This window comes from Vigna umbellata, chromosome 1 (assembly GCF_029865625.1).
Source record: "Vigna umbellata cultivar VRB3 chromosome 1, Vumbellata_1.0, whole genome shotgun sequence".
In the NCBI taxonomy this organism is placed as follows: domain Eukaryota; kingdom Viridiplantae; phylum Streptophyta; class Magnoliopsida; order Fabales; family Fabaceae; genus Vigna; species Vigna umbellata.
In genome coordinates, this window is record NC_142165.1 from 1931909 (window position 1) to 1954889 (window position 22981).

Consider the following 22981-nt stretch of genomic DNA (forward strand, 5'->3'; position numbering starts at 1 on the left):
TAGGTACAAAGACTCTAGGCCGAATCCAAATGAATAAAGACACAACAAGACAAATAATTAATTATACTGAGAACAATTTGTTTAAAGGGATCGACTGCCAGTCAATGACTGAACGCGATAATATACATTTACTAATAATTTGGACGAACGCTATTTACGCTCATTTAGAAATCAACGGTAAGGACGAGCGTTCGGTATAAGACCGAACACTACTTAGGACGAACGCTTGGTATAAGACCGAGCACTAAAGAGGACGAACGCTCAGTGTAAGACCGAGCGCTACAAGTTTGTAAGTATAAGGGATAATACATTATAACTTAATTTAAATTATAAGGTTACCACTAGGCTGAGCCGAACGCTCAACATAGTATTTCACGGGACGCTCGTTCTCGATCAGAACTCTTTCCAAATGAAAGAATTCCTTTTTTTAAGCAATTGATTAGAAATCGAACGGTATAAGACCGTACGATGACTAACGTATTTTATCATAGTAAGGATTTCATATTTACGATTTTCATCTAGTTCAATTATCAATTTTCACCGTATCAGTTCATACTTTATACTTCATATCAATATCAATTTCCAAACTTTATATGATTCACATTAATCACTCATACTTCAAAGGAATAAATCATCTCATATTCATACGTATCAACCATAAACATACATTTCAACCAACATATATTATATTCATTCAGTACAGCAACGTTCGTTCATGCATACTCAACCAGCATACATCTCATTCATTCAGTTCATATCATGCTTGCATACGACATACCAGTATCAATTAAATTACTAAGCTTCCCTTACCTGGATAGCAGTGTACGTCTAATAGTATAACTTGGACTTGCCCAACTATGGCTTTCTACCCTCCACGATCTTTCTTACGCTCTTCAACTAAGTCTAACCAAAGAAAACTCAGAGAACTCAGTTTATACCCTTGCATGCAACTGAATCTTAGTTTGCATGTAACACGGAAACAAACGTCCAAAGTCGAGTGACTTACCGGTTACAGAACTTGGATCTGTTCGGTTCAGATTGAAGCTCACGACGCAGGGAACGTTCCTACGGTTCTGAACGTTGAACAGAGAAGAAACGGGTGAGTAACAGTAGAGAGAAGTTGAAGGATTTCTAGAGAGAAGTTGGAGAAGAAGAAAGGTGAGAGTCTTGGTGGAGAAGAAGGTGCCTGTAGAGAGTGGGAGAAGTGTTTTCAGAAAAATTAGTTTTCTTCCCAAGGTCAAACGGACGTGCACTCTCATGCGGACACCTGTTTTCCACTACAGATTCAGAAGGTTCCAAAGAGACACTTGGCAGGCGTGCGTCAGAGTGTGTGAGTGCGTTTTTAATGAGACTGAATGTGTGTCGTGGTGCATTAATGAGAGCAGACAGGTGACTCAGCAGTGCATTAATTTGATTAGACAGATGACTTACGGTTTAATTTTCCAAGGCCTCACATTTTCTCTGATAAGAAATTATTTCCCTGTATAAATAAGCCTAATTTGAAAAAAGTTTCCAAGACACCATATTGATGAAACTAACACATTGTATACATAACTGAAAAGAAAAAAAATACTTTAATCACTAGTTTAATTAACAATAGTGGTATATTGATATTCTACAAAATCACATTCATTGTTTAATTTCATGAAAATTATCAAGCAGTTATGCTCAATTATGGACCACTTAACCCAATCACTCTCTCAACATTTTTTTTCCATGTTTAATGACTCTTAATTTCCTAATGTTGTGTTTGAACGAGACAATAGAAGAAAGTATTTTATTTATTTTGGAGAAATTGAAATTTTTTTGAAGTAAAATGACTTGTTTGGATGGAAAAATTGAAAAGAAATTAAAATTAACTTTTTTAATAAAGTATTTTAAATAATTAAATTAATAAAATCTAAAATTCAATAAAAAAAGAAATTGAAATTTCATAAGTTGTGATATTCTTCCATCGTCATGATGAAAAAGTTCACAAGTTTCAAAAGTCAACTCATATCGACCTTTAGATTATTTTACACTTGACTCACCTTCAGTTAAAGTAAAAGGTCAAGTCAATTATGCTTAAGCCAATGATTAGGTCAAATAGACCAAAATCGAAAATTTACTCAAAGTAAAGGTCGAACCATATCGGTTCTTGCTAATTTGGCATAAATTGAAGGTTAAGCCTATTTGGCAAAAATAGAAAGTTGAGTTGAACCAACTTTAATCGAAGGTCAAGTTGAGTCAATTGAGATTGTAGCTCAAACCAAGTCAACTAGGGCTGAAGGTTAAGTTGAGTCGGTTCGGACTGAATGTTGAGTCGAATGGATCTGTGTAGAGTCAAGCCAGTTCAAGTCAATCCAGCCCTAGTCGAAGATAGTATCTAGTCGATACAAGTCGAAAATCGAGTCGAGTTTACCTTGAAATTGAGACAAGTTGTCCTAAATAAAAGATTGAGTTAACTCAACTTATATTCAAAGATGAAGTTAAATTTACCTTAAAATAGAAATTAAATTACTTAATCTAATAAAAAAATTAAAATCTAAAATATTTTAATTACTTTATCTAAACAAACTATTTAAAAAAAAACTTTAATTATAAATAATCCGAATACTATATATTTCAATTTATTGAAATGGTTGAAATTTCTCATCTGAACACAATGTTAATCATTGTCCAACGATTAAGTGCTTGCTTGAAAATCTATTTGACTGTCCAAAATCATACATAAAGTAAAAATTATTTAAGTGTTTTGAGTAATAAACGAAATTATGCAAACATACGCGAAAAGTCTTTGAACACACTGAAGTATTATAATATTCTCGTTTCTCTTATTCTAATTTTAAAATATATATAACTCAGTTAAAATTGACACGAAATAAGCACTTTGTAAATCTCCATGACACAATTACTGTCACTTTAATTTTAACATCGTGTCACTTTAATCAGTTCTCTTTTCGTGGATTCATGTCTGTCTGTAGAACTGTAAAATAAAGTTTATAAAACGACCAAGTCTGGTGGCAAAAACTGGTGGTTAGATGAATCCACACACATGCGACGCATAGATGTACAGCGACAACCTAAACTAAGTCCCATTAACCAACCAAACATCATAAAGCTAATTATTAAGTCTACAATTCTCTCTTTATTTATTTTCCTAATTATTTATACTCCCAGTATCAGGTAGTAGTATTATTATTTTACCCAAAATAAAACCCCATTTATTTACAAATAAAGTCCCTGTTTTTCTGAAAAAAGGGCTTGGGAATTGGGAAGAAGAAGAAAGGGTTGGCTTTTGCGACACACTGCGAGTGAGTGAGAGAAATGGGAGAGGGAGAGAACATAGAAGTGGAAACAGAAACAGAATCCGAAGCATCATCGTCCTGGAACCTCGGAAAACACACTCAGATAATCGAGCTGTCGGAGAAGTTGTTGGACGGGAACCTCAGCGCCAAGATTGAGGCTGCTAGGGAGATAAGGAAGATGGTTCGGAAATCATCGCCCTCGTCGAAGATACGTGCGAAGCTCGCCGCAGCGGGTGTGATTGAACCCCTCGTGCTGATGCTGTCTTCTTCCAACATCGAAGCTCGCCAATCCTCTCTTCTCGCTCTCCTCAACCTCGCTGTTCGCAATGAACGGTACCCTTTTTCCCAAAATGCATGCTTTTTTTTATTTCTCAAATGGGTCTGCGAGTTCGGTTAATGGGTCTTTGTGTAATATTGTTTGGTTCGTTTGAATCTGATTTTTGTGTTGGTATGTGTTTTGTATGTGGATATGAAGTGTTACTATGATTGGTGTTACTTTCCATGTTCTCAAGGTAGTGGGAAAGGGATGGGTTCGTTGATTTTATCCCAACCAAAAAAAGAAAAAAAGACTATTTCCTTTTAATTCATAAATCGTACTGCGGTATCTAGTTGATGGGTGGTTGAAGTTTCTCGTTATTTTTCGTGATACTGTTCAAAGAAAACTATACATTTTGTTCGAAACAGCTTCTCTAAATTATGTGAATGGTACATGTTTTGTTAGTTTGTTTTTGGATTAACTTATTTGGTGTTCAAGCTGCTGCAGAAATATCCTTAAGCTGATAAAAAGCTGTTTTGGCATAAAAACTAAGCAATTTGGAACTAAGATTAACTTATAGTCTTAAATTCATGATATATGTTTGATCTTCTTGTATAAAGATCAACATTGCAACTGGATAGCGTTTATTGAAGGTTACCTGGCTTGTTTTGTAGGATGTGTTTGTGTTTTGGTATTCTTCTCTGATCTTCTTTTTAGAGTTTTATTTTTTTTAATGGTCATGTATGGTCAATTTAAGGCATGACATTACCAGATATAGTTTCTGTTTTATCCTGAGCAGTTCTCAAAAAATAACATGACATTTGCAACTGAATTTCCATGATTTTATCAATGTAGTTAGTACTAAGCTTAAACGGAAAAAAAGGAGAAGATACTCTACCTGTTCTAGCCTGAAGCTGTGAAAATGATCTAGGGTGGTTATTATAATGGAATGCCGCGAGGCTGAATGTATATGCAGTAACATTTCTTTGGGTGAGGTGCGTGGGTTGATACTTTAATGTGTCTAGGCTAAAAATGAACACATGAGAGAAATTTTTGGTAACCCGTAATTTAATATACCTTTTAATTTTAAGGGCATCTTTACCTGGAATGCATACTGCACCTACTAATGATTATTGTGATGAAATAAGAAATTCTGTTAAATGTCTGCCAGCTCTTGTCAACACATGTTCTTCTTTGATGTGGGAGTTTTTTTTAGAATGAGGTTCAAAGTGGTCAAATTGGATCTAGGGTATACCCCATCAGTTTAATGCATTGTTATCAGTATTGTGCATATGATACAATTGATTCAATACAAGGATCTTTTGATGCAAATCATGTTATAAATATTTTGGTGCTTGAATAAGAGGAATCACAAGGTAGTGACTTGTTGCACGTGAATTGTATGATTCTAGCACAACACACAAGCAAGTTGTGCCCAACTCCAGTTGGGTTTTGCATGACTTGCTCATGAAAGCTATAAAAATAGCTCCCCTCCCCAAAGAAAATTAGTTGAAAAGAAGGAATAGGCTGACAATATCACGATTGTTAGAATAATTACATCTATGTATCATTACTAAGCCTAAGTAGGGTATAGTGTGTTAAAAAATTTATTAGTTGTACCTATAGTCGGACATAATTCTGGTGTCTAGTGTAGTTCCTTAATCATCCATGTACTCTTGAATCAATTTTTTTATTATAAATAGAAGATTATGAGAGGGTCTCTTAAGCCCTTCAAAATATATTTCTCTGTTTTTAATCTTAGGGGTATAAGAGACCACTGTCCCAGTTTCACCTGGTGACCACCGGATCTGGTTTGCCTCTTTGAGCGACAACTAACCCTGCCGGTGTTGAAGGCCAGTTTACTGCCACACATCGCAACATTCTTCTTCTCTATCCACCTCAACCAGGTGTGTGTTGTCCATGTGCCGCCGTGACATCATCGGAACGTCACTGCACCACCTTTATAGTTGTCGCAGAGCCTCCTCTCTTTGTTCTGACCTTTGAAACTTCATTTCGGTGGAGTCCAGAAGTCACCCTAGAAACTTCCCTTGCTGTTTTCACATCTTCTCCCTGGTTTTTTGTCTCCTTGGTTAGAAATGGCTACCGGGAATGCTATTTCATTATCTGGAAGTCCCTCTGTTACTTCTGAGAAGTTAAATGGACAAAATTATCTATCTTGGTCTCCTGCTGTTGAAATATGATTTGGCCAAAGACATCATGACCACCTTGAGCAAGATGGAAGCCATGAACCTGCTGAAAAAGTTGAACGGTGGGAACAAGTTGATTTCCAACTGTGTACCCTGTTGTGACAATTTGTGAAACCAAGACTTCTGACGTCCCTTAGAGCTTTCAAAACATGCCACTCTTTTTGGAAGAAAGCTCAAAACATCTACGCCAATAATATCCAATGTCTCTTTGATTCTACAAACAATCTTGCATCTCTCAAAATGACTGACCATGACACGATATCCTTCATGGCTGAAGCCCAATCAGCTGTGGAAGAACTAAAGATGTTCTTGGAAGTCGAATCTTTGGATGAAATCAAGAATAAACTTGACAAATATTATATGGTGATGATCCTTCGTGCTTTACCGACTTTAATCATGTCAGAGATCAAGTTTTGACAAGTCATGAGGTCCCTTCAATGGATTTCTTGACCATACACCTTTGTCCCAACGCCTCAAACTAAGGAAGCTCATGAACTAGTGAAATCATTCGTCGTGATTGCCACACTCGGAAGAGGAGGACGTGGAGATCGAGGGCGTCCTCAGTGCACATACTGTAAAAGGATGGGTCACACCAAGAAAATTGTTACTCTCTATATGGTTACCCTACCAACATAACCAATGTCTCTAAAGTTGAAACAACCGACTCCAAATTCACTGAGGATGAATATCAAGAGTATCCAAGGTTAAAGTTTAACAGCTTGGCGCAAACATCTAAAACTCCAAGTACATCAACAACTTGCAGTTCTCAATCCATGGAAGGTCAAAACTTGTGGACAATTGGCTCAGGCGCTTCTAATCACATCTCTGGTAATGCTTCCTTGTTCTCATCCCTTTCCTTTCAAAGAAACCATCATTTCATAACCTTGACAAATGACTCTAAAACTTCATCAAAGGGAGTTGTTCAAGTGTCACTTTCCCCTTCCCTAAATCTTAAATTTGTTCTTTTTGTTCCTAATTGTCCTTTCAATTTGATTTCATTAAGCAATTAACCAAAACATTAAATTGCTAAATAACCTTTAATAACAAATCCTTTATTATACAAGAGCGTGGTTCAGGGAGACAAATTGGAGAAGGATATGAAGCTGAAGGTTTATACCATCTTGGATCTAGTCCCCACGTGTCCCTTGTTGCATCTCCAAGTCCTAAATTGTTACCTGATCGGTTAGGTCATCTGCATATGTCAAAACTAAAGAAAATGGCCCTTGAACTTAGTAGTCCCCAGACTTTAGAATGTAAGTCTTGTCAACTAGGAAAACATGTTAGATCTACCTTTCCTAAAAGGTTTGAATCAAGGTGTAATTCTATTTTTTCTATCATTCATTCTAATATTTGGGGACCTAGCCATGTCTCTTTTTTTGGTTTTAAGTATTTTGTGACGTTCATTGATGAATATTCAAGATGTACTTAGATTTGTCTTATTAAAGACCGTTTTGAATTATTGTCTATTTTTACAACTCTTTTGAACGAGATCAAGAATCAATTCAGTCAAGTAATCAAAATTTTCAGACGTGATAATGCCAAAGAGTAATTCCCATCTAATTTCTCTACTGTCTTAAGTTCACTTGGTATATTACATTAGTCTACTTGTCCTTATACACCCTAACAAAATGGTATAGCAGAAAGGAAAACTAGGGACTTAGTGGAGACTACTCGTACCTTATTGCTTGGTGTAAATATTCTTGTCGATCATGGGGTGATGCCATGCTAACCGCATGTTTTCTTATTAACAGGATGTCATTCTCCTCCCTCAATAATAAGGTTCCTTTTTCAATTCTTTTTCCAAATGATTCTCTCTTTCACATTTCTCATCAAGTGTTTGGTTGTATTTGTTTTGTTCAAGACATGTTTCTAGGGTTGGACAAATTGTCTGCACATGCAATCAAATGTGTCTTCTTGGAGTATTCTCAACTTCAAAAAGGGTACTGGTGTTACTCTCCTAAAACCAAGAAGTATTATATGTTTGCTAAGGTTGCATTCTTTGAACAGACTCCTTACTTCTCTCCATTGTTCCAGATATTCATTCCATACAAGATGTCCTTCCTATACCAATGGCTGAGTCCAATATTCCTATGAGTCCAATGTTCGTAGTGTTTTTTCCAATTCTCGCTTAATCAAAGTCCTCATGTACCATCATCTCCACCTATTGATATCCTCTAGCATAGGACCCCAAGGAATAGTCCAATTGTTAAAGAACATGGTGAATCCTCTACTTCAAATTCTTCTCCCTCGTCACTCGATACCACAACTCCTGGTGAAGATGATTTAGGCTGGCCCACTATTGTTAGAAAAGGTACTCATTCCACTCAAAACCCACATCCTATTTATAATTTTCTAAGTTATCATGGATTGTCGCATTCCTATTATTCTTTTCTATCCTCAATGTCTTCTATTACCATTCCAAAAGTGTGAAGGCTCTTGACTAAAGTAATACTTAAGAGTTAGTTTCCCTTCCACTTGGCGAAAAAGTTGTTGGATGTTGGTGGGTTTATACCATTAAAGTTGGCCTTAATGATGAAGTCAATCGTCTCAAGGAACGATTAATTGCAGAAGAGTACACTTAAGTTTATGGCCTCGATTATCGTGATATTTTCTCTCAAGTGGCCAAGATGACTATTATTCATCTCTTCTTTACCATGGTAGCAATTCGTCATTGGCCGCTCCACCAACTAAATATCAAAAATGCCTTTCTACATGGTGATCTTGCAAAAGAAGTATACATGGATCAACCTCCTGAGTTTGTTGCTTAGGGGGAGTCTGGTAAGGTTTGTAAGTTGTGTTGTTCTCTTTATGGCCTCAAGCAATCATCATGCGCTTGGTTTGGTAAGTTCAACTCAGTTGTCCAAACTTTTGGGCTACGTTTAATTTTTTTTTACAATACCCCTCTTGGGAAATGTATTTACCTAATAGTCTATATTGATGATATAGTCATTATAGGAAATGTTGTTACTGGAATTGCTCAATTGAATGAGTACACGTGCAAACATTTTCAAACCAAGGATCTTGGAAGTCTTATATTTTTTGGGTATTGAGGTTAGCTCAATCAAAAGATGGGATTGTAATCTCTTAAAGGAAGAAAAATATAGGCAGATTGTTGGAAAGCTAATGTATCTTACTATTACGAGGCCTGGGCTATCTTTTGCCGTTGGAGTGATTAGTCTATTTATGCGGGCCCCATGTATTGGCCATTGGAATGCCATCATTTGCTTTCTAAGATACCTCAAAAAGGCTCCAGGACTAGGTTTGCTATATGAAGGTAGAGGAAATGTCCAAGTCTCTAGATATTGTGATGCTGATTAGACAAACTCCCCCACTGATAGGCACTCTACTACAAGATATTGTATTTTTCTTAAAAGAAATGTTATCTCATGGAAAAGTAAGAAGCAAAATGTGACGGCCGGGTCAACTACTGAAGCTAAATATAGGGCAATGATGTCTCTCACTTGCGAACTTATATGGGTAAAACAATTTCTTTGAGAGCTTAAGTTCTGTTAAGTTCAGACCATGAAGAGATCATGAAGATGTATTGCATCAAATCTAGTGTTTCATGAGAGGACTAAATACATAGAAATTAACTATCATTTTGTTTGGAAAAAAGTTGTTGTCCAAAGAAATTTATACTGAGTTTGTTGGATCAAATGACCAACTTGCAAATAGTTGACCAAGTCCTTAAGAGGACCTCAGATTGAGTTCATTTGTTTCAAGCTTGGGACATACAATTTGTATGCTCCAGCTTGAGGGGGAATCTTAGATTAATTACATCTATGTGTCATCATTAAGCCTAAGTAGGGTGTATGTTATACAATTTAGTACCTAGTTTTGCACCTAGTGTTTAGTGTAGTTCCTTAATATTCCATGTACTCTTGAATCAGTTTTTTTCATTATAAATAGAAGATTATGAAAGGGGTCTCTTAAGCCCTTCAAAATATATTTTTCTATTTTTAATCCTTAGTGGACAATGAATTGTGTCTTTGTGGTGGATGGATATGTGGGTTATATCTGATTAAGTTGGTAAGAATTGGCACAGATGTGGGGTTTGGATCAGTGCCTTGACTTGGTCCACTGCCCAAACAATGGGTAAAGAATATGACATGAACTTGTTTATGAGGATATGTACTAGATTATAAATTAATTCATACCTAAATTTTGAATCTTAAATTGGATTATATAACGAATAGTAAGATACTGAATTACTGATCAATAATTCCTACCAACTTGAAGTATGTTTTCATGTGAAAAAACATTTAAAATATTACAGAGATATTAGAGTCTAAGAACTCGGTGCATAAGCAGTAAACAGAGATATAAAATTCAAAGTAAAACAAGATTAAAATCATAAATCAAAATTGCAAGAAGAATAACTGCACAAAGTGGTTCAACCCCTCATGAAAGTACCAATATAGATGACAGATTAATATTTCCTGTTACAGTGCATAAGCTAGTCGTCTAATGATTTTTTCATTCATCATCCCCAAGATCAAAGTCACTTTTTTCATCCTTGTCCTCTGATATCAAAAGCAATGACATTGATGAACTTTTGCAACTTTTTTTGTAATTTTCTAGCAACTTCAGAAAGATTACCATAACTTTGTCAGGAGCAGATGTACTAGCATCCACATTCTCATTTGTTTCAGCAAGTTGATACTTCATCCTTGCGACAACACCCGAACAAGTATGCAACAATCGTTTGCATTTGTCTGAAAGTGTATGCATAGAAACATAACACTTATAGAAACATAACACTTATAGAGTGGTTCCACATGACCACCTCAATGTCCTTTTTACTTGTTTTTCCCATTTGCCCCACTAAAAAGCATCACAGCAATGACAATGAGTAGGAACCTTTTCAACAAATGGCAGAAAGGGACAAGTGGGGACCAACAATCTGTGCAGCACTGTGGGAGGAAAAACAAAGCATAAAAAGCTCTATGGGTATTCATTATTCATATCTTTGGATACCATTACCTGATTTGGTGGTGACTCAGACATTTTCGGGTGCGGTATATCTTAAGTACTAATTTTTTGTTTCAATGCTAGAAAATTCATGTTTACCAGTAGACTCTGCCTAAAATGGTCGAAACATTTTGTATCATCTTCAATGTTGTCTTCTGCAGTTCTTTTTGTTATTACTATGTATTTCATGCTTTAAGTCCTTCTCTTCGTTCTTTTGTGAATTCGGCTTTTCTTAAAAAATAGTTCTTTGCATAACGTTTCGGAGTTCATATTTGTTAGAAACAAGGTCAAAATAGTGACAGATGGTGCCATGCCTCCACTGGTGGAGCTCCTCAAGATGAAAAGTAGCGGTATACGAGAATTAGCTACAGCTGCAGTCTTGTCACTCTCAGCTGCTGCATCCAACAAGCCCATTATTGCTGCTTCTGGAGCCGCACCTTTCCTTGTTCAGATTCTCAAATCTGGAACTGTTCAAGGCAAAGTTGATGCTGTTACAGCACTCCATAATCTTTCTACCAGCAATGAGAATTCCATTGAACTTCTTGATCCAAGTGCTGTTTTCCCTCTGATCAACCTTCTCAAAGAGTGCAAGAAGTATTCCAAGTTTGCGGAAAAAGCCACATCACTGCTTGAAATCCTGTCCAACTCTGAAGAAGGGCGAACTGCAATCTCAATTGCAGATGGTGGAATCTTAACCCTAGTTGAGACAGTTGAAGACGGATCACTTGTCAGCACAGAACATGCTGTAGGAGCTCTGCTATCTTTATGCCGAAGCTGCCGGGATAAATACCGGGAACTGATTCTTAAAGAAGGAGCGATTCCGGGTCTGCTACGTCTGACCGTGGAGGGCACGGCTGAAGCTCAAGATAGAGCTCGTGTGCTTCTGGATTTGCTCAGAGATTCTCCCCCAGAAAAGAGACTAACCTCATCAGTTTTGGAGAAAATTGTTTATGACATTGCTGAACGAGTAGATGGAGCAGATAAAGCTGCTGAAACTGCCAAACAGTTGTTGCAAGATATGGTTCAAAGGAGTATGGAACATAGCATGAAATGCATCCAGCATAGGGCTGCATCTTGCACTCCTTCTATTCCTTCCACTTGATGTGTACCTTTTTTTCCTCATCAAGCAACTGCACAATTGAGTTTTAACTTGTAAATATGTGTTTTCATTTTTTTTCTCTGGGGGGCTAGTTGTGTTAACTAGATCACCATGGAAAGTGAGTCTATGTTGCTCTCCTACATGACTGTGTATTGATGTTTACTAGACTAACATGAGATTGATCTACTGACCTCAGCACTCAATTAATTACACTGCATACTTTCACGAGGATGTTGTGCATTACACCTACAAAGGATTCTGTACTTGCATGTATTTCTTTCTCAGATCACGAATTTAAGAAAGGTTGCTATTTTATACACACAATGGTTGTAATTAGGCCACCATTTTTTTTATATTAAGGACATGACCGGGTAAAATTAGTTATAAAGCCATTTTAAAACTAAAAGGTTAGTAAAGGAATGAAAATAATTTTAGTTTTAAGAAATAAAATTTATAGGTTTAAATACATTTTTAGTCTGCAATGTAATTAATTTCTTTTTTTACTTTTTACTGTTTTGAATTTGCCAAATGTTATAATAGAGTTAGACTTTGTTAATGATGTGAAATGTTATTCTTTTTGGATATGTTGATAATGTGATAAATAATGATATAAGGTTTTTATTCAAATTGATACATTTGAAATACTACAATCAATAGATATTATCCGCCTATCTCTATATTATATTTATTTTTGGTGTCTTTTGACTATATTATATTTATTTTTGGTGTCAGAGAGTCAAGCATGTGAGTTTAAATTAAGTTTCACAATATTAACAATTCTATCATTTAGAACTTGGTTTACACATTATTAGCTAGTGTAGTTGTTTTTCATCATTAATTATTTTTGAAGGCTAGTTGAGGCAATACAAAGTTTCAACTTATTTGTTATGATCTTGGTCAACATATCAGTTGGGTTCTCTACACTTGGAATCTTCGACAAAAACAAGTCTCTATCAATTATCAAACTTTTTTATAAAATAATACTTCAATTAAATGTGCTTGCATCTAGAATGAAGAATTTGACTTTTAGCAAGATATATAACACTTTGACTATCACTGAACAATGGAGGGTCATCTTGCTCTTTTCCTAATTCGTTTAGGAGATTCTTCAACAATATCATCTGTCTCGCTTCTTAGATAGTTACACACTCAGTTTCAGTGGTTGAGAGGGAGATTTTTCCTTGAAGTTTAGACTTTCAACTTATAGTGGTTCCACTTAACATAAAAATGTAACCTATTGTGCTTTTTCTTCCATTCAAATCTCCTTCCAAGTCTACATCATAAAATACTTGTAAAGTGTTATTACTTCTTCTAAAAGACAAATGCGTCTTTGAAGTGCCCCTCAAATATCTCAATATCCACTTCACACCTTCCTAATGCTACTTTATGGGATTTAATACAAACCCACTCATAACTCCCATTGCATGTGATATGTCAAGTCTGGTGCAAACCATATACATCAATCTCCCTTCTACATATGCATATGGAACTTTAGACATGTAACTTTATTCGTCATCTGTTTAAGAAGATTACCCTTTTGAAAACTTTAAATGAGCTCCCAAAGGTGTATTCTTGGTTTTAGCATTTCAAACATTGAATCTGTTAAGCAAATTTTCCATATATTTCTCCTGAGATCAATTCAAAATACCTTCAGATCTATCCCTAGAGATTCTCATACCAATAATTTGTTTAGTTGGACTAAGATCCTTCGTTTCAAAATTTTCTAACAATTGTTTTTTCAGCTTGTTAATTTTTACCATATTGGCTCTTGTTATCAACATGTCATCAACATATAAAGCAATAATGAAATCTCGAGTTTCTCATAAATTCATTAATCTTCTTGTACCATTGTATTAGTGCTTGTTTTAATTCATACAAGCTTTTATGAAGCTTGCATACAAGATTCTCTTGGCCTCGTGTATCAAAACCTTTTGGTTGTGTCATAAAGATTTTCTCCTCAAGATCCCTATGTAGGAATGCAATTTTGACATCTAAGTGTTCTAGATGAAGATTTTCTACAGCTACTATACTCAAGCTAACTCTAATGGTAGTCATCTTGACAATAGGAAAGAAAATTTTTGCGAAATTAATACCCTATTTCTATTGGAACACTTCTACTCCGCGTTTAGTCTTATATTTTCTATTGCCATTGGTTTCTTCTTTTAACCTATAGACCTACTTGGTTTGAAAAACCTTTTTTCCTTCCCGTAACTTGGTTAAAGACCATGTTTTATTCTTCTAAAGAGACTTTATCTCATATTTCATTACTAGCTCCCACTTAACATATTCATCTCCTTGTATAGCCTCAACAAAATACTCTGGCTCAACAGCATCAGTCGACAAAAGGTAGTGATGAAGGAGAATACCTTTGTGGAGTTATAATTGTTTTGCCAGATCTTCTAATCATGACTTCAAGAGTTTCTAACTTTACTATATGTTTAGGTTCTAACTCAAGCTCTACCTCTATATTCAACCTTTTGTTAACTACATCACTTTCTGAAATTTCTTCTAATGATACTTGCTCTAGTTGTTCATTTACCGATTCTACAGTCCTATCTTTATAGAAGATGTTTTCATTAAAAGTGACATTTCTGCTTCTGATAATTTTTTTGTTTTGGTCATCCCAAAACCTGTAGCCATACATGTCAGATCCATAGCTAATGAAATAACATAATTTTGCCTTACAGTCTAGTTTATCTCTAATATTAGAGTTCAATAGAATATATGAAGTATAACCAGCGACTTTCAAGTATGAGAGTCTTACCTCGTTTCCAAACCACACCTCTTCAGGTAACTTATAATTTAAAGGAATGATGATCCTCTATTTATAAGATAGACTATTGTGTTTATTGTATATGCCCACAATACCTTGGGTAGTCCTTACTAGATTCTCATACATCTTACTCTCTTATTTAAGGTTTTGTTCATTCTTTCTGTCACGCCATTTTTTTCTGGTGTTCTTGGAAATGTCTTGATCATTATGATCCCATTCTTTGAAGAAAACTCTTTGAATTCACTACTGTCATATTCTCCACCATTACCAAACTTCAAACATTTAACTTTTAAACATGTTTAAGTCTCAACCTTTTTTTTCCACCTTTTAAACACAAAAAAGACATCAGATTTATTCTTTAAAAAGTAGATCCATACCTTTCTTATAGAATCATCAATGAAGGTTACATAATAATATGAACCGCAAGGGATTTTACTGGAGTTGGCACCCACTGTTTTGAAGAAGCTAACTTTTTTCTACTTTTCAAAGATACAATGTTCACAAGGCCGAACGTCAACATACTTAAAGTTAGGTATTTTACCTTTTGAGATCATGAGTTTCATTCCTTTCTTTCTCATATGCCCAAGTCTTTGATGTCACAGAGATGAACTATTGCCAACTTTTGCAACTTATATCATATCCTCATCTGTAATCATGTAAAGAGATCATTGTTTCTTTCCACGAGCAACAACAATATTGCCTTTCATTACCTTTCAATGACCATCTCTAAAAGTGGTGTAATGCCCCTCATTATCTAACTGTCCTATAGATATTAAGTTTCTCTTTAAGGTAGGAATATGTTTGACATTATTCAAGTCCACACGCTTCCATTAGAGGTTATGATGTTAATAATCATGTTTTCCCACAATATCAAGAGATTTTCCATCTGCAAGGTAAACCTTCCCAAACTTTCCAAAAATATAGTTAAATAATAATTTAGAGAAGTTGTGGGAGCTTTCTTCAAATGTAGCAAGGGTAATGACATTGGAAGAAGGGAAGGTGAAGATTGTGAAGTTCAGTGACAATGACTTCGGGTTCTGGAAGATGCAGATAAAGGACTACTTGTATAAGAAGAAGTTATATCTACCCTTAAGAGGGTAGAAGCCAAATGACATGAAACAATCATATATGGAGTTGTTAGATTGGCATACACTTGGTGTGATTTGGCTGATATTAGCCAAGAATGTTGCGTTCAACATCATGAACGAAAAAACAACCGTAGATATGATGCAAACTTTTTCAAATATGTATGAGAAGCCATCTACAACCACTAAACTACTCCTACAAACATCTTCGCTTAAGATCAAGTGATAGATGTTATCAAAATTCAACTTGTTGTTGCTTGCAGAATTACTACCTACAATAACAGTTGCACCCTCAACTTTTTAGAAGAGACAATAATAAAACTAATTTTTTTATTTCATCATCAAAAGTTATCTGCAGTGATGTCAATTGTGCAATAATTGTATTAAATTTACTAATATGATGAGTAAATGAGTTACCTTCAACCATTTTGAGGTTGACAAGTCTGCGAATCAAATGCACTTTATTGGATGCAAATGACTTTTCATACACATCTGACAATGCCTGCATCAAGTATGCGATTTTGTTTTTCATTCATGATGTTGAACGCAACATTCTTGGCGAATGTCAATCGAATCACAGCAAGTGTCTATCGATCTAACAAGTCTCAATTTAATTATTCCATATGGTCTGTATTCTGCCCTTTTAAGGGTAGATACAAATTTTTCTCATACATGTAGTCCTCTATTTTTATCTTCTAAAACTCAAAGTCGCTACCATCAAACTTCTCAATCTTCACCTTTCCCTTGAAATAAAAGAATAATTTTTATTATTATCATTCATACCTATTACATTTTCCTTAAACCTATTTGTAAGTTTCTATGCTATTTGTTTTCTTTCCTCTGTCATGATAGTATGATAATACGTGAGCAACAATAGGTGCATATGAATCTAGTAACTCTGAAGTTGAGACAAGACTTTGAAGACAAGATATAATTAGTTAAATAAAAACACCTTTATTCTTTTGAAATGAATGTCTCTAGATAAAACTTCGTCTTTTATGAAACTCAAAATTGCTAGTGTTTTGTTTGTAATGACCCTAATTGACACACTTATATATATATATATATATATATATATATATATATATATATATATATATATATCATTAGTTATATCACATGGCTAAGTATATGTATCTTTGTTAAAGAGAAATTTATCATGTTACAAAAATAGCTCAATCACCAAGCATAACATCAACATATAATCAACACAAAGGATAAAAAAAAAGTAATATTAAATAAAATAATCAAAAATCCAAAATAAGTCAATCCTTGTATTTATTTATATAATTCATCAGAGATACTTATCATAGCTTTATCATCACCATCATAAATTATTACTCCTTATAAATCTTTATTCGTTTTCCTTACCTTAAGTGACTTTCTTCAAAGCTAAAGCTCCATAACGTATAAACTAAGCTACTCCCAAAATATAAGATAAATTAAGTTAAGAGTACCACTTCTCTCAACTATCTTTACTAAGATTGGTAACTAAAATACTATAAAACTGTTAAGAAAATCTCACAATACACACACTCAAATATTTTCCTAAAATTGAGTCATTGAAGGCTTTAAATAGCCGTGACACTTACAATGTTACGGGAATAAAAATAAAATCTGAAAATAAAATATCAACTATCTTAAAAATAAAATCTGCTTAATCTATCATAAAATAATATTGTACCTAGATAAATCAAAAATCATAACTACGTATCCCTATTTTATCTCTATCAAATCAAACTAAATATTACTATACCAAAAATCTAATAAAATAAGATTTAAACAAAAATTATTAATAAAACCCTAAAATTTAAGTTTATCCCAACAAACTCCCCCATAAACTTAAATTTTTCCTTCCTTCATTCGACTTCCCATGTGCATCATCCCACACTGGGTCTGTTTCTTTCAATCAGATTTGAGTTGGAGTTATCCAAGCTCTTACTAGTCATACCTTGCTTCAAGCACCTTTTCTCCAATATTTTCAACTCTAGTTCATACAACCGGTTCTTCTTCGCTTTTTCTTGGGTTGCTAGACGACCATGCTTATCCTTTAAATACAGTACCTGGTCCTTCATAAAAATTGAATTACCTTTTTCAATTATCTGACCCATGCTTAAAATACTGCTCTTCAGCTCAGGAACATAGTAAACATCCCTAATCTCTCCAACTCATCCATTGTTCTGCATATGCCGAATTGTTCCACGCCCTTTCACGGCCACCTTAGAGTCATCTCCGAAAGACACAAATTTGGCCTCCACCTTGGTGAGTTTATAAAAACAGTTCTCGTTTTCACACTGATAACAGTTGAAAAACTGTTATTTTCATGCTTAAAATTGACACAAAAAGCAACCTTTACAGTTAGAAACTAGCTTGAAATCATGCTTTTATCCATATTTTCAAAAATAAGAGAGCTGGACAGGTTTATGCTTGATTTCAGTGTTTTTGTGCAGGTTTTAAGGTGAATTTAGTGAAAGAAGTGAAGAAGGAGAGAGATGGAATCAGAAAAGTCAACCAGAAACCAGAAAAGTCAACCAGTCAACCAGAAAAGTCAACCAGTCAACCAAAAAGTCAACCAGTCAACCAAAATACGAAAAAAGTCAACCAGACGAGTTTTGGGCCAGTTTTATGCGATTTTATGATCTGTTTGGGCCTGGACCCGTTTTCTATTATTTTTATGTCCTATTTAAAGACCTAGATGTCTTAGGGTTGGTATCTTTGGCAGAAACGAAGCAAACACTCTCTCTTCCACCCCTTGGGGTAGATTGGGAGATGGTGACAGCTCTCCTCTTCTCTTTCTCGGGTTTTTCTATCTCTTTCATTCTTTCATTATTGTTCATCTAGGTTCACCATGAATATGGTGAACTAAACCTTGTATGTTTGTTGGGGAATCAATGTAATCTTTTGAAGCTCTCATATATGGAATTTGTGCTTGCATCTTAATCTAAGATTTATGCTTTCTTTCATCATTAGTTAGGGTTTTTCCTCTTTGCTTAATGCTTGCTTTGTTTAACTCATTCAATGCATGATTATTGATTTTGTCGATACAGGAACGTACGGGGAAGTCTAGATCCGGGGAATTTCTCCCAATAAGTATATTGGTTGCCTTAAGCTCCTGTGCTAAATAAACTAATTATTAGGAATGCTAGGAATCGTATGAACTCGTAATTAGGGAGAAGCCTTCTTGAAAGGTAATTTAGAAAGTGGCATTAACAATGATGAATTGAATGTTGAATTCCTAAAATATATGAGAGTGGATAAGATGAATTTGATAAACCCCAACAACATATTCATTCATATAATCCATTGAAAGTGTTTGTATTTTGTTTTAGCCATTGATCAACCTCATGCATACATGTTTATTTTCGTCTTTTGCATAGCAAAATCCAATTATTTTGTTCTTAAGTCTTAACTAATCAACAAATCACATAACTAAACTAGGCCGTGAGTCCTTTGGGAGAACGATACTTGGTCTTACCGAGTTTATTACTTGAAACGATTCGGTCATACTTGCCGATTTTTCAACAAGTTTGTGACATCATATTTTGGTGATCATAAATTTGTCCATCACACACATATGATTGCTTGCCTCAGTATCTAGATACCATACCGAGTTGGTAGAAATCTCATTAGTCTTTGATTTCAAGCATGTTCCAACATCTGCCTTCTTTAGCTCCTCAAGCTCAACCCTCTGTTTATTCATAATCTCATTAGCTTCATCCAAAAGCCTCTGTATCCACTAAATCTCTTCATCTTTTTGTTTGAGTTCCTTTTCCACGTTTGTCACACCTTTTACCGAGATCTATTCATCCATTATTGAGACCGAATTGTCCATGTCTACTGCATCCGAGCTCTTTACCAGCAACAGTTCTTCTACATCTTCAGTAAGGAGATTAGTCCTCCCCTTTGTCTCGTTCTTGCAATACTTTGCAATATGGCCAGGCTTTCCACAGTTGTAGCACTTGATTGATCTACACTCATTTGCATAATGACCATACTTGTCACACTTAAAACACTCAACTGTTGACAGATCTCCTCGGCCTTTCCCTTGTCCTCGGTCACGCCAATTCTGTTGACCGGTTTGCTCTTCATTATCATTCTCAAAATTACCTCGGCCACATCCACCTCGTCCTCGGCCTCCTCGTCCTCTGCCGCCAGGACCTCGGCTCTGAGTTATCCGAGTTTTATTCGAGTCTAACTATACCTGTAGTGCTTGATCATCGGGTTCAACCTGATCATCCCAACTCCTTCTACTTTGTTTGTGGGCTTCTAATGACCAAGCAAGTTTATCCATTGTGAGAACCGACAAGTCCTTAGATTCTTCGATGGCGTACACGATACTTTTGAAATGTTTTGTAAGGGATCTCAAAATTTTTCTCACAACCCGACTAGATGACATTTGTTCTCCATTCCTGCCGAGTTGGTTGGCCACCTTCTCCACCCGAGTTTTGTACTCGGTTATATGCCCTTTGGGCTCCATCTTCAACTGTTCAAACTATCCTTTGAGAGCTTGTATTCAGACTTGTCTAACGCGTTTGTCACCTTTATACGCAACCTCCAATATCTTCTAGGCTTCCTTTGCTGATTTGGCATTCACTATTTTTTCGAATCCCGACTTATCTACTGTAGATAAAATACAATGCTGACTCATCTCTTGCATGTGTTTTCTTCAACGCGGTTATATGTGTCACCATCTGATGTTCATCTTCATCAGGTTCAACGTACCCGTCTTCCACCATATTCCAAATGTCTTGGGATCTCAATAACGCCTTCATCTGTAGGCACCAATTATCATAATTGGTTTTTCTCGTCAATTGTGGCACACTCATACCATTGACAACCTTTGCCATCTCTCTCCAAAAAAAATCAAGCACTCACTTTTTCTCTCACAGTGTTTGACTCTTCCATCTCTCCTTTTATTTTCTTTCTCTCTCGGTACTCAGAGCATAAAGCTCTGATATCACTGTTAAGAAAGTCTCACAATACACACACTCAAATATTTTCCTAAAATTGAGTCTTATTATTCATTGATAATTGAAGGCTTTAAATAGCCGTGACACTTACAATGTTTCGGGAATAAAAATAAAATCCGAAAATAAAATATCAACTATCTTAAAAATAAAATTTGCTTAATCTATCATAAAATAATATTGTACCTAGATAAATCAAAAATCATAACTATGTATCCCTATTTTATCTCTATCAAATCAAACTAAATATTACTATACCCAAAAACTAATAAAATAAGATTTAAACAAAAATTATTAATAAAACCCTAAAATTTAAGTTTATCCTAACAAAAAAATAATAATTTTATAGAATAAATAAAAAATTACTCTCTTATCATATATATAATTCATCAGAGATACTTATCATACTCTCTTATTTATCTATATAATTCATCAGAGATACTTATGATAGCTTTATCATCACCATCATAAATTATTAGTCCTTATAAATCTTTATTCGTTTTCCTTACCTTAAATAACTTTCTTCAAAGCTAAAGCTCCATAACGTAATAAACTAAGCTACTCCCAAAATATAAGATAAATTAAGTTAAGAGGATTACTTCTCTCAAACTATCTTTACTAAGATTGGTGACTAAAATACTATAAATTTTTTTAATAGAATAAATAAAAACTTATCATACTCTCTTATTTAAGGTTTTGTTCATTCTTTCTGTCACACCATTTTTTTCCGGTGTTCTTGTAAATGTCTTGGTCATTCTGATCCATTTTTTGAACAAAACTCTTTGAATTCACTAGTGTCATATTCTCCACCATTATCAAACTTCAAACATTTAACTTTTAAACATGTGTAAGTCTCAATTTTTTTCCCACCTTTTAGACACATAAAAGACATCAAATTTATTTTTTAAAAAGTAGATCCATACCTTTTTTATAGAATCATCAGTGTTACATAATAATATTAAATAAAATAAAAAAATTACTCCTTACCTCTTAAATTATAACGGGGTGTGATTAGATTATGAAATATGTGAAATTTAGATAAGAAATGGAGTTAAAAGAGGAAAGATAAAATATGGGTATGAAAGGGAGAGTAATAGAAAAAATTAATAAACACATCACATGTTTCTATGGACATGTGGTATTTGTGATTCATGATTGATGATCAACTTATTAAGTTAAAAAGTTAAGTATGTGTACGATTTCAACAAAATAAAAAAAATATTAAATTTGATTTTAACATGGATAATTTATGTGAAAGAAAAATAAATAAATTAAAATCATTTTATCAGCCTGACCTATGTAATTTCAATAATCAAAATGGACCTTTATGTAATTTTAATAATCAAAATTGAAGTCTTAAACATAACTTCGTCATTTTAAAAGTCATTAACACAAGATTTATCTTTTCTCTAATTTTTTCATTCTATTTTTTCTTTTATGAAATTACACTATAATCATTAAAAGAAAACAAGATCTTTTGTCACTATTTTATTCCTTATTATAGTAGAAACGTTGAGTGTAATGTATAATGATGCAACGAAGAAAACAAAATGTTTGGAAATTTTGAGAAGAAGAGCATATAGGATATATATATATATATATATATATATATATATATATATATATATATATATATATATATATATATATATATATATATTATAATCCATAATATGTTAAATGATACTTTAATCATTGGTAAAAAGTCACGGGAAAATGTATTTGCTATAAAAGTTATTGGGGAAGTAGGTTGGAAATCACACTAGATTTTTAATCAATTTTGCTAAAGTGAAAACTAAATAAATTGTATGTATCAAGTAGCAACTGTTGTGTTAATCCAACTAACATAACTGTCATGATAGTTAACTTATTTTATTGTTCATATATACATCTCTTTAGTAATACTATTAGTAGTAGTTAATGAGAAATAAACTCGTTTTCTCTCTCCCTCCTTCAATGCATAACTCTGTCAAACACGTTAAGCAGCTAATAGTGGCAAGAGCTAGGTTGTGAGATATGGTGGAGAGTTGTAAAGCCCAAAGAAGACGTTTCAAGAAGAGAAATCTCATGGAGTAGTGATGGCTGAAATGGTTCACAGCAACTTGCCAGTGTTTGATGGTAAAGGCTACGACGATTGGTGCGTTAAGATGAACGTGATCCTTGGTTTTCAAGAAGTGGATGAAATTGTCAAGAAAGGTTTCAAAGAACCTTTGAAGGGTGATTCATAAGAGTTGAGGAAACTGTACAAAGATAAAAAGAGGCTGGAGTGCAAAGCACGCATGTTGTTGCACCAGTGCATATCTGCGACAATTTTCCAGAAAGTATCAAAGGCTGCC

At 34.4% G+C, this 22981-nt stretch overlaps 2 protein-coding genes across 2 annotated transcripts; one reads left to right on the forward strand and one right to left on the reverse strand.

Annotated features, from left to right (window-relative positions):
- The first annotated feature begins 3095 nt into the window (after positions 1 to 3095).
- On the forward strand, positions 3096 to 12048 carry LOC124830941 (ARM repeat superfamily protein). The gene is made up of 2 exons (XM_047304809.2): positions 3096 to 3620; positions 11001 to 12048. Exons 1-2 carry the CDS (start codon positions 3307 to 3309, stop codon positions 11821 to 11823), a joined length of 1137 nt encoding a protein of 378 aa, XP_047160765.2. The 5' UTR covers positions 3096 to 3306; the 3' UTR covers positions 11824 to 12048.
- Positions 12049 to 17846: 5798 nt separating this feature from the next.
- Positions 17847 to 20155, reverse strand: LOC148204385 (uncharacterized). Its single transcript, XM_088105601.1, has 4 exons — positions 19880 to 20155; positions 19499 to 19744; positions 19286 to 19366; positions 17847 to 17972 (listed from the first exon to the last, which is right to left on the reverse strand). The coding sequence occupies exons 1-4, from the start codon at positions 20153 to 20155 to the stop codon at positions 17847 to 17849; spliced, it is 729 nt and encodes a 242-aa protein (XP_087961727.1).
- Between the last annotated feature and the right edge of the window lie 2826 nt (positions 20156 to 22981).